At 42.0% G+C, this 12,782-nt stretch overlaps 1 protein-coding gene across 6 annotated transcripts in view; it reads right to left on the minus strand.

Annotated features, from left to right (window-relative positions):
• Positions 1-681: 681 nt before the first annotated feature.
• LOC120724509 (serine/threonine-protein kinase BRSK2-like) overlaps positions 682-12,782 on the minus strand; it is a 141,578-nt gene continuing 129,477 nt past the window's right edge. For 4 of the 6 annotated variants that reach the window (XM_040016725.1, XM_040016728.1, XM_040016724.1 and 1 more), the window contains 3 exons: positions 10,828-10,920; positions 6,864-6,911; positions 682-2,799 (listed from right to left, as the gene is read on the minus strand). In XM_040016725.1, coding sequence (XP_039872659.1) covers positions 2,582-2,799; positions 6,864-6,911; positions 10,828-10,920 — 359 coding nt within the window. In that variant the 3' untranslated portion in view covers positions 682-2,581. The remainder of the gene's footprint in view (positions 2,800-6,863; positions 6,912-10,827; positions 10,921-12,782) is intronic. The other 2 variants (XM_040016726.1, XM_040016730.1) reach the window with 2 other exon arrangements.

The raw sequence follows: 12,782 nt of genomic DNA on the forward strand, positions 1-12,782 counted from the left end.
CATGGTGGACCAGTTATTAGAGCAGCAGAAAGTCTGAAAGGCCAAGATTTGAACAGAAATTGTGCATTTTTCACTACTGGAACTCTGAACATATAAGATTTACTTCTTTACACGAATAAACCTAATAAATAAAATAAAAAAAGGCGCAACACAAATACTACTCCAAAGTCAACAGATTTATTTCCTTTAGCACTGAAGTTGTTCACAGTAACATCACAAGGGAATACATTGCAAATGGTTATCCTGCTCAGTAGTAGCGCTCAGTACCGAAGAGTCCATTCTGTGTGCTCTGGATTCCCACAGTAGAAAAAGAGGAAAGCGAATGATGAAAGGTATTGCTTTAATTTTTCTTTCTGACAACTCAACACACACCCAGATGGGCTGAGTGAGTGACCCAATTGCCAGCAAGGTCCCTCTTTGAGAGAATGAGTAAGGAGAATGCATTGCACGGTTACTGTGTGCACACAGTAATCAAAAAAGAGAAAGGACAGCAAATTAAATGAAAATGTAAAAAAACAAAAAGGCAAATTCAAATGAATGCACATAAAGAACTGAAACGTGTAGAGAAAAGGGGAAGAGGAGAACAATTCCAACGACAACATGCAAAGAAAAGACAAATGCTGAACATGCAAACAACCATACAAGGTCAAAGCTAAGAATAGGGATCCCCTTGTTTTTTTGTGGTTTTTTTTCTTTTCTTTTTTAAATAAGCTTGCCAGTAAACTCGGCTTATTTACAGAATGAGTGTTTGGTGAGTTCTGAGCCGTCATACGCGCACGGGGCATGGGGAAAAGGACAGTTATCAACAAAGGGTTTGTTCCTCTCAAAGAGGCTAAAACTACATTCTTAAATTACAGTAAATTATTTTCCCAAACATATATTACAAGGTTTCTTGCATCAAAAACCAGGGAAAGCAACAAACACACACAAATGTTTTCATTTCTCAGTGGTCAAATAAATTAAACATGACAAAAATATCCTTAAATAATCTGACATTAAGAAACATTCTCTACATCTTTCATATAAATAAACAATAATAAATTAAATTAAAAAAAATGACAAAATACAGTAAAGTACAAAAATATACACAGCAGTTCAATATTGTCTGAAACCTGCAGATAATCTAAAAGAACTTGGGGAATAAAAGAGAAAATTTAAAACATACTGAAATGGTGTAACTCAAGACAAATGTTCAAAGTGCAAAATAAAAAGGAGACGACTAAGCAAAAAGGCCTGGTCACACCAGCAAAATTTCCTGGGCAATGTTAACGGTCAACGCGCTAGCTAGCAAGAACTTGCTAGCGCTAAATCCAAGATGGCTTTTTGAGCATTTTCTATTTTTTTACCGTAATGGGCTCTTCCGTCTGAAGTGAGAAACTAAGTTTAGCTAGCAAGTCTGCAGCTAGCTAACTAGCTCATTTAGATTACTATTCGTGTACCTCACATTAACAAAGGTTGTTTTGCCGTTATCGCTAGCAGTTGCATTATTTCTTGACTCCCCACGACCTCTGTTGCAGGTCTCTTCCTGTATGTGAGCACCATCTACTGTTAAAATGAAACATTTCAAATGCTGGTGTGGCCGTGCCTGTTCGTGAATACAAAAGAAAATATGGCAAAAACTCTAAAACATAATGCCACTACTACACTTTTTGACACTAAGCAGGGACATAGTTTAGTCTGTACAACAGAATAGATCATTCATTTATATAATATTACCACCGCCAACCCTCTTTATCATACTTTTATGGGCAGTCTTTAATTGCAAGAACCCATGTACAGAAACACCACAGAGCGAGCTAAAAGAACCTGCTGCTCACAAAGAAATATGATTTTAAAAAGAATTACAATCCAGCCAGTGTTTGTTGATCCATCCGTCCACCTTTGCTTTCTTCCATCGCTCCTGCATCCCATCTCGATTTCAAGTTCATCACGCAACAGGTTGTTTATGCCGAGGTGTATGTGTGGGTGCATTTTTTTTATGTACATGTAGGAGAAATGGAAGAAAGAGGGAGAGGGTATACATGTGTGCAGACTGACAAACGTCACTGTCTTAAGGCTTTTTTTCTTTTTCTTTTTACAAGTCTTCCAAGACGTGTCTGTGTTTGGTCTGGCGGGGTGAAGTGTACTCTACTGATGCGGCAGCAGGAAGAGACTCAAAGATATAGGGCGGGGGGAGTGGATTCAAGTGGGCTAGGGAAGTGGTCCTCAGTCTTTTCCAGTTTCAAACTCTCCTGGTGCTGGCAGGCCCAGCAGGCCGCTGTCAGCCGTCTCGCCAAGGTTAATAGTTATTATGGATGATCCCTGGTGGCAGAGACAAGTCAAGCCATCACACATGTGAGGAGGACACATAGAGAGGGACACAAGGTAGGGACGACGAAGCTACATCTGCTACTTATTGTAAAATACTGATCGACTTTTAAACTGAAATAGCCATTCCCATTATTAAGTACAAAATTTATAGGCAAAAAGTAGATCTTCTTGTTTTATTCTTAACTAAAGGGCAAAGTTAGCAGCTCTCCTAATTTCTCTTATTTAATGACCTGATTACTGCTTTCATCTAGTCATGCACAGCTACGGCTCCTTAAGGTTGTTCCTGTGTCCTGCTGCTGGCAGCCATCTTTGTTTTGTCTTTGCCAGGGGGGCATTTAGAGTCATTAGGTGGGGGCTGGTTGGGCTTGCTGCTGGGGGTATGCTTGGTGGGGGAGCTAGGCGTGGCGCCGGGGGAGTGGGACGCTTGGATGTTCTTCTCGTCTGAAAAAAGCTGTTTAATTACGTCAAAGAAGTTACTCAACGGGCTGCCTACACAGACGGGAAGAAAAGAAAAAAGAGAGAGAGAGAGAGAGAGAGAACAAACAACAAATGAGCAATGGGGTTAACATGAGGAGAGGAAGAGGACGTGATGGAGGAATGAGAGGAGTGGAGCTAGGAAAGGAGACTCTTACGACCGAGACAACTGAAGTCAGAGCTTTTGTTTTTAGGCCAGACGAAGAAGAGGTGGCACCAAAACGACACTGGTTGTATCAGGACTTCCATCACTTTTACTGCGAGAGGTTTTTTTGGTCTCTGAGTCTCAGTTTCCCTGCAACATGGAGAACCAACAGGAGCACTGGAAGACATTTCGAATCTTACCATCAGAACCGCGCCACCAAATCTCAGCTGACACCGCAGAGGGAAGAGATTTTAAACTGGAAGTTTATCATGACCTGACGGATACCTGGGTTCAGCTTTTGGTTTCAACAGCTAGCCTAGAGGGACATTTCTTACGGGGTTTTTAGAGGGATCAGTAAATTGAAGTCTTTGTTAAAAAAAATAAATGACTAAAAACCCAGGATTCAGTGTTTCCTGTAAAACCATAGTACAACTATGAAGCTGTAAGGGAAAAACCAATAGGAACATATGGCTTAAAAGTTCACTTTTTTGCTTCACTGCTGTACACAAGAATGATTCCAAATGGTATAATTTGTGCTTTTTAAACAGCGTTCAAGTACATTTTCATAAACCACCAACACATAGACTGCCACCCTCAACAAAATGTAAATTTAGCCATTTGAGTCCAAAAGTGTTTCCCCACAAACATTAAAAAAATATGACTTCACAGCACAAACGGCTCAAGAACGTATGTCGACAAACCGAAGGGCGAGATCGCAGTGGCTATGTCTAATAAAATGTTTTTGATAAAAAAGCTTAGTCAGCCTGTCGTAACAGGCTTTGAGCCTGCATTAGTTTCTAATTTTGTTAATGCAGCATTAACGTGTTATTTAATAAAAGCCACCGTCTGTACTGTAGATGATCAAATAACTGGTTTATTGTGACAGTGAAAAATAAAGAAATGTCCCGATTCTCAGCAGACTCTAGAGATACAGACTCTAAGAGCACTCTTAGTCTTCCACATCTTCCCTGCAACAGAGTAAAAATAGGACAGCATCCTCCTTGTGAATAGAGGAGATTTAAAAAAAATTGGTGGTTTTCCCTACATTGATTTTTTTCACATTTGGTGACTGACTGCAGCTGAAACAAGCACAGTGTTTACACAGGACAGCTGGTGAGGGAAGGTCTGCAAACTGTCCCCTAATTTACAAAAGCAAATTACAATCAATCAGCTTTGGTTTGTGCCAACGACTGCAGCTTCTCTTAGACGCATCTCGTCAGACATGACTCAGCTGTTTGCATCCTGGTTATATTTCTATATGAAGACAAGGTTGCTGAGTGACTTTGTCATTCTGCAGTTAAATCGCTGTCCTGCAGCAACTACATCAGGAATTTCTGTTTAGATCTCTGAGGTTCTGGCTGGACTCTAATCAGTTAGTATACATTTCTGTCTATTTAGAAGGGCAACAGATCTTTACCAGTTTATTAATCTGTCTATGAATGGCTGCAGAAGTAATGATAATAATAATAATGGATTGGATTTATATAGCGCTTTTCTAGGCACCCAAAGCGCTTTACAATACCACTATTCATTCACTCTCACATTCACACACTGGTGGAGGCAGCTACAGTTGTAGCCACAGCTGCCCTGGGGCAGACTGACAGAAGCGAGGCTGCCATATCGCGCCATCGGCCCCTCTGGCCAACACCAGTAGGCAAGTAGGGTAAAGTGTCTTGCCCAAGGACACAACGACCAGGACAGAGAGCCCAGGGATCGAACCGGCGACCTTCCGGTTACAGATGCGATTCCCAACCCCCTGAGCCACGATCGCCCCACAAGTGGCAACAATGAGTTCATTGCACACAATCACAATAATCATGATAACCGTGCTGCAGTCTCTAACCATTGTTTTTTATTGTGTTACTTTTGCATTAAGCAGTAAAATAAAGGGCGGTAAACCATGTCAGTGCAAATGTCTTCCAAAGCTCCAGTTAACTCCCCATTATACCAACATCCATCACAACAACATTTGATAAGTCTTTTGATCAGTGCTTTTAAACAGCAATGAATGAATAAAACATGCAACAATACAGCACGGTGCACACATTAATACACATTACAGGGTTAGTTTAAAACGGTACATCCTTCAGTGAGCATCTGTTGGTGTTGGTTTTGAATGTGCGTGAAGAGTGAAGGCGTGTCCTGAGAACTTACCATCGTCCCCCTCTGACAACACGCACACACGTGTTCCATTTGTGTCTGATCTTTTGTTCAAGTGAGGTTAAATATGGAAAGTTATAGAGGAGGGGTGAACAACCTGGTATCAAGCATTATCATGCAAAGGCTTAATCAGGCTAGTAAAGCCCCAATGCCAACCTCCAACCCCAAACACACAGAAATATAGTCATCGTATCAAGTCATTGTGTTCCCTAACTCAAGCAAAACTACCGTGGAAACATCACTGACACTACATAGCCCAGTAACTTTGACCAAGTGGGCCAATTAGTGGGCCCCACTACATTTAAAATAATCTTTTACATAAAGAAAGATGCCCATTGCCCCTCAGACTGGAGAATTCACTGCCTTCCATCATCGTCCTTATGAAATCATAAACTGGATGTCTCTGTGTTTAGAAAGCTTAATGGTCAGTCTGTGTGGCTTTTGAACAAATTATTTTTTATTGTCCGTCAATAAAAAAAGTTGTTAAACACTAACAATGAGGCCCTTTTAGATTTGTCAGGTGAAAACCTTTTTAATAGTGCTGTCAGCGTTAATCTCATTAAAATGGCGTCAACGCCAAAACCGCATTAACACGGCAAATCTACGTTAGCGTGTATCGCCCCGTGCGTGGGGCTGGACGGGGCTATCGCATTAACGAGCTAACTGCGCTAACGCCTTGATGTCGTGCAGCCCCACGCACTAACTCGCTAACGTAACGCGTTAATGCGGTTATGGCGTTAACGTCATTTTAATGAGATTAACGCTGACAGCACTAATTTTTAACACACTGCTGTTATATCATACGTTGTTTTCTTACTGTTCATGACTTTCATCAGTCAACAAAAATTATATTTTTTTGTTTCAGAATGATATATTCATCAAATTAAAGAAAATTTGAAAAAGAAAGACTCAGGAACAAATGTGAATAAGCGGCTACACGAGCATTATCTTTCTGGCACAAACAAAGAATTTGAATCTAATTTTTAGAAAGAATTTCTATACCTTGCTTAATCCTCTTTTTACGATGATTTTTTTGGCCTTTATTGGATTCGGACAGTGAAGACAGACAGGAAAATCGGGAGAGAGGGAAGAAGACATGCAGCGGATCGGACTCGAGCTCAGGATCTCCGGCCACACGGTCGCCTGCTCACCCACTGAGATAAACCTGCGCCCAGACTCGCTTAGTCCTAGCTGTAAAGCTAAAACTGACTAGCTAAAATGAGCCATAAGAAATATTAGTTAATTACATTTAAAAAAAATGTTCCTATTCAAAGAGCATTATTAAAATCCAATAAAACTTAAACATGCCTCTGTTACTGACACTGGTGGAGCTTGGGTCAGAAATTGGCTCAGTATGTTGATGCATCACATTGGTTTTGTTTGATTAAAAGAAGTCACTGAGTTGCGCACATTCTGGGCATATTTTTTTTTAAAGAGACCAAATTTCAAAAGCCCTCATCAACACTAATGTTTGTCTCAGAATAAACAACTGGAAAAATGAAGAGGTGCCTCTAAGAAGCCTTCCTGTGGATTCAGTTTCTTGTTGTAAAAAACCCCAAAGCACTTTCTACTCTTCATTGGAAATACTCCATTTCTTTCCATTAAAATGACTTGTTACGATGAATTATATTTTATTTGCAGCTCACACGCTCCCAGACACACGTGTTAGTGCAGACAGAGTGTGTTGGTGAAAGGGCCTCCACGACGTTGCCAGTGTGTTAAAAGCCAGAGTTAAGGTGGTTTGCCGGGAGTTCCCGGACGCTCTGGGCCTTACCACGCTTGGAGGATTTACTGGGCAAAGAAGCTGAGCGCTGAGAGCCATCTGAGAGCAAAGGACAGTGTCAGAAACACCAACCCACGCACTGAGGCCGTGTGCTTCATCAACACATGAGCTGAAGCCCAACATCAGCAGGGCAACACATTACACTCCCTCTTGGCATGAGTGGACTCCAAACACATGAATGTTCAGCTCATTTCTTTCTCCTGTTTGCTATTTTGCGATCCTTCCTTGTTGTGATATTTTCTGTGTTTCAGTCATTGCTAGATTGGTTTAGGTAGAAACATGTCGACTTAATCCAACATCCAACTGAAAAACCTTAATGTTGGGAGTATTGAGCCTACTAACTTATATTCAGCATATTATGGGCGAACCTGCTGCAAACAGTTTAGTCAGCGTGGCGAGCTAGTCTGACGCTCTCGTTACATTTTCCTATAGAAAAATGTAACGAAACTTTACAGGATGTTGGTGAAATGAGTGAAAATGAAAAAACCACCTAAAGAAAACTGACAGTTAGAAAGAAAAAATCTCAACATTTGTTGGTCATGTAAGCAGACACTTTCTTAGCAGGGACAAGTGCTGTAAATAAATGTCCTAAAAATGGCATCTTACTGTAATTATGGAGTGGATGGATATCTGCAGATGGTGTAAAGTCTTGCCTGATTTTTCTTTTTATGTCCTCAACTCTTTCAGTCTCAAAACAAATATATATGCAAAAAATAAAGCATTCCTTGGTAATGTGGACCGGTCTCATCAAAAACTGTGAAATAATGAGACTTAAAGGCCCAACTGTGCTACAGAGCGAGCGATTTACAGTCTGATCTCTGTTTGCAAAGACTTTGGGTTTAGGGAAGCAGAGAGCAAAACTTCTCTGTGCTGAACGTTCACAATCCTTCCCGATCTTTTAAAAGATGTTGACATGATTGTACAATGCAAGTACGTCCCTCACGTGTTGGTTTGCCCTCCTAATTCAAACGTACCTGAACCTCTTTGTTGCTGTTTTTTAGAAAGAACAATCGAACACGACTTTCTGACAAAGCTAGCATGGACTGGATTCGAAAAAAGAAGACAAAAAGAAGCTAGTGCACCACTGTGACTTTGGGTAAGAAGTAAAATCTAAACAACATCATTAGGGCTGGGTTTTGATGATCGATTTATCGATTAAAATCTATTCTAGCTTGGATAACGTGATATCGATTCATTAAAATCCTGAATCGATTTTTAAATAATCTCAACAAAAAAAAAAAAACGGATGTGTTGGTAGGGGGTGATCCTATAAATATATACTCTCATACATCACAGTTATTGGTTTGTAAAAATAAAATCTGGCCTATGAGGTGTGATATATTTGACCCAGTTTTCCCAGTATGATGTAAATTTCTCCAGCTTGTGGTTAACAGAAGCTGTTATCTTTTCCATGTTATAGATTTCTATCCATGTACTTATGTTTGGGCTCTCCGGGGATAACCATTTTCTGGTGATACTCTTTTTACAGGCCACCAGTAGAATATTTACTAAATGTTTATCATATTTAGGCCATTCCTGAGGTATATATCCAAAGAACATAGTCTTACTCTCGAGGGGTATTTCGCATTTAAAGATATCCTGTAAGGCATTATGTATTTCTCCTGAAGCTGCAGGTTTCATCTCTCTCCGAACAATACTGACTGAACCAGCAGCAAAAGACGATCCAAACTACGCTTCACATAAACATCGTCATGAATTTCCTCTGACTTTTGCTGCTTTGCTTCCACCACGATAAAAATCACACTTCATGTAGAGCTCTCTCTCTCTCTCTCTCTCTCAGGAACAGTTTCCCATCTAAAAATCAGTTTTTTGCATTATTCGCTTACTTATTACCCACAAGTCTACAGTGTTGGCCGCTGTTTTTTTTTTACTTACTTCTGACAAGAAAGCCTCATTTCTGCTGTTCAATACTGAACAAATGTAAACTTTTTAAAATTATGCAAAATTGCAAAATGCTGTGTCTCTAATCAAACCTCTGTAACTTTGCTAAAAAACCCGACCAGGAAAACGCCTTCATGTTTTTCTGTGTTTTATCTTCAGTTACTTTGACACAAAGGCCTCTGGTGTGATGCTCACACCTTTGATAAAGTCTCACAAGTGGCAGCTTTCTTTTTATATATATAAAAATATCGATATGTACTGATAAGTGATCAGAATTCTAATATTTCTGACTGTCTGAGGCAAAATTTCCCCGATTCAAAATTGAATCGAATTGAATCGAATCAATTCGGGACCTTGTGAATCGGAATTGAAGCGATTCTAGAAATCAGTGACGACCCAGCCGTAATCATCATCATCATCACAACTGTGGGGCCAAACTAAACAACCACGGGGAGAAACTTGCTCCTCTGTAGCTGTTTATCAGCAAGAAAGTGAGAAATAGGCTGAACATTCACATGGCTGACATTTCTGTACATTCACCTTCCACAACCTTGCATATATACAAATACACACAGAAGCCCAGAAGACTGACGTCTTTACAGCTGTCAGGGGTTTAGCACATTTTATCACACATGCAGATTTGCCTTCTTCCTGCTGCACAGAGATCAACACACACCATATCACATACATGTTTGTTCGACATACACTGTAGAGCATGCTTTCATTTTAGTACCAGACAGTCACGTGTGTGAGTGTGTGTGTGAATGGCAGCTCACCCAGAACCATCAAGACACATTCGTGAGAAACGCGACACAGTATGGAAATGCTGGCTTTCCCCAGTAAAGAGGCCAGTTTGCAAAACTGCGTGTGTGCGTGTGAATGTGCATGGTTCTGGGCTTTCATTCAGCATGCGAGCCATTCAAATCATCCACGAGGCTTTAGAGGAAGCTGTGGATGACAGAAGCTGGGTGACATGGAGAGGCAGGCCAAAGGGAGAGAGACAGAGAGATAAGAAAGAGAGAGAGATGTGGCTCATTGGCACATCTACATAATGGTGGAAGCGACTGAGGCTGTGCATACAGTGCGTGATAGCAGTTCCCATCTGTGGCAGTAACTGTTGATAGTGGGTCCTTTAAGCTGAGTGTGCGATTCCTGCAGGTGGACATCTTTCACAATATCACTAGTAATGATCGTGACTGGCTGTTTGGCAGAATCATCCATTTCAAAACTTAGAGTGACTACTTTTACGTGTCAGTGCTCCTGTGTGTGACGCTAAGGTCAGGTTGTAATTTCTCTGCTTCACCACAAGAGGGGACCATTATCAAGTAAATAACCACAGATAAAACAAGAGGAAGACCACCAGGATACCACACTGACAAACAAAACTAACACGGACAGCTGGAGAACACAGACTTTCTTTTCTTCCATATTTTTTTCCCTAATGTTTCCATCTATATATAGGCAGCCCCCAAAATAATGGCAAACATCCCAATCACATCAAAGGTTTGAAAGAATTGTGGGATTGTTCCAGCGTGTTGACACTAATCAGACAAATGTACTTTTCTCCTTCTTGCAGACGAAAATGCTGCATGCACAAGCAGCTAATCCACAAATGAACAGTTGTAAACATCCATTAGCCGAACCTACAGTTTGCTTGTGTGTGTGTGTGAGAGAGAGAGAGTGTGTTTCTGCTGAGTCAAGTGTGAGGTCAGAGCCAAGCTGCTCGTCTATGTTGAATTATTTACAGTTTGAGATACACTTCTTAGTGGCTGTAATCAGTCCTGTGAATGTATATATACATCTCAGTACATAACACTGCCATGTAGACTGTGTGTGTGTGTGTGCTGGTGTGTTGACGTGCACACCATGGTATGTGGCAGGGACATGCACGTGGAAATGCCGTGTGCTAAAAGCAGTGCGCCGGGCTAAGCTGAGCCGAGGTGGGCCGCAGGTGTGGCTGTGCTGTGATGCGAGGAGGGAGGGAGGTCGTGAGGGCGTGGAGGGTGGGGGTTGTAGGCGTGGTCGAGGACGAGTGGCGAGGGACTCCACTTACCGGATATTTGTGGCTGGATGCCAGGCTGGTCGTTGGAGCTGAGCAACTGGGCCTGGATGGTCTCCACCACACGCTTGAAGCGTCGGCTAGGGCCTGTTGAGAAACCGGGTCCGTGTTATAATCCAGACTTGACACTGTAGCCACAGGGCTGCAAGGAGTACTTAAAAAAGCAATACTAGGGGTGCACGAGTGGTTTTCGCAAGCATAATTTCAATATTGTGTGTTTCCCACTGAATTCATTTAGTGTTAGCACTAGCAGTCCACGGGTTCAGCTCAGCCAGCAGTCACAGCAGATGTAAGCCCACATCACCTGATACCACAGGCAAATCTCTGATGGCTGTTCTCTTTCCTTTTGGCTTTCTACTAAGTGCAACCCATGATTCAGTATATTGAGCAGCAGTAATCTGAACTATTGTCTGTAAGACTTTCTCAGTCTCTCACACCGGCTTGTTTGGAGCGTTGTCTCAGTTTGTTGTGGTTCCTATGCATTCACCGATGCACGGCTCTCTTAAGGTTCAGCAGCATTTCAGGCTGACTTCTGGATTTGGTTCTTTTTGCTGGCTGTGTTTGGGATCACTTTCCTCCTAAATGACACCATTTTGGCTAAGCTTTAGCAGCTGGCTCCAGATTTAACACTTTAATACTTGGGTACACAGAGAAGTTTATGGTCAACTCAAAAGCTGCAAAGTTCCCGGTCCTGTGGCCGTAAAACAAGCCCAAATCATCACCCCTCCCCCACCAACAGCTGGACTCTGTGCTGTCCAATAACATGCCAAACATCTTGGCCTTGTGTGCCAAAAGGGCATCGTACAGAAGTACTGTGGTCCTTTCAGAACATGCAAACATGAGGGCTTTCTCCTGGAAACTTTCCACTGAACAGTCTTTCTCAGTGCAGAATGATGGGGCAAAGCTGTTTGGAGAGGCCTTTTCCAGATTGATGGACAGCAACAGCAATGTAAGAGACTGCTAAACCTCTTGCGGGTAACCTGTGTTACCTACGTGTGATATAGATCGCAGGTTTAGCTTCAGGTAATAAGCTTTCCCTGGTGTGTGAGTAACACATTCATAAACATGCTGTAAGTGGTAGCTACAGTAAGTTACTCCAAATGGTTGTAGGTTGTGAGCAGAAGAGTCACTGAAAAGCACAGTGCTGTGTTCAGTGTCACAGGAAAGAAGGAAACAGTCCCTGTTCGTGTTGCTGAGGCGTCCCAACGAGTTCTCCAAAGCAGAAATGTGCATGTTTGTTCCTGTTTAATATACCAGCGGTGTCCGACTCCAGTCCTCCAGAGCTACCGTCCTGCAGCTTTTAGATGCGTCCTTGTTCCGACACACTGGAGTTGGACACGCCTGACCTACACTCATTCACCAGACACTTTTTTTAGGTACACCTTGCTACGACTGGGTTGGACCTCCTTTGGCCCTCAGGACTGTCACAGATTCACCAAGGTGCTGGAAACATTCCTCAGATCTATGACACCAATCTCTCGCTCCCCCAAAGATCTAACAAAAAGACCCCAGAGGGGTAGACTGAACTCCTTGCCATGTTCAAGAAAGCAGTCAGAGATGATCTGAGCTGTGGTAATAATAACTGGTACTACGGTAGGATGGAGTCATGCATTCTTGCTGTTTACATGTAATTCTGACTCCAGCCTCTGAATGCTGCAGCACTCCATGTAAAATTATTAAGCTCTTCAGCATACGCTGGTTGCCATGAGTAGTTATTTGAGTTGCTGCTGGCTTTGCTGTTCCTCTGACTGGGATGATCACCCAGTAAACTGCTGCTCACTGGATATTTTCTCCTTTTCTAGACTGTTCTCTGTAAACTCTAGAGAATCTTGCCATGCTTAAAATCCCCTTTTGCCCCATTCTGATACTCGACTTGAACTTCAGCAGGTCATCCTGACCAAGTCTGCATGCCTCGATGCGCAGTGTTGTTTCCATGGTTTTCTATGTGT

The sequence above is a fragment of the Simochromis diagramma genome, unplaced genomic scaffold (genome assembly GCF_900408965.1).
Source record: "Simochromis diagramma unplaced genomic scaffold, fSimDia1.1 OVJJ01000692.1, whole genome shotgun sequence".
In the NCBI taxonomy this organism is placed as follows: Eukaryota; Metazoa; Chordata; class Actinopteri; order Cichliformes; family Cichlidae; genus Simochromis; species Simochromis diagramma.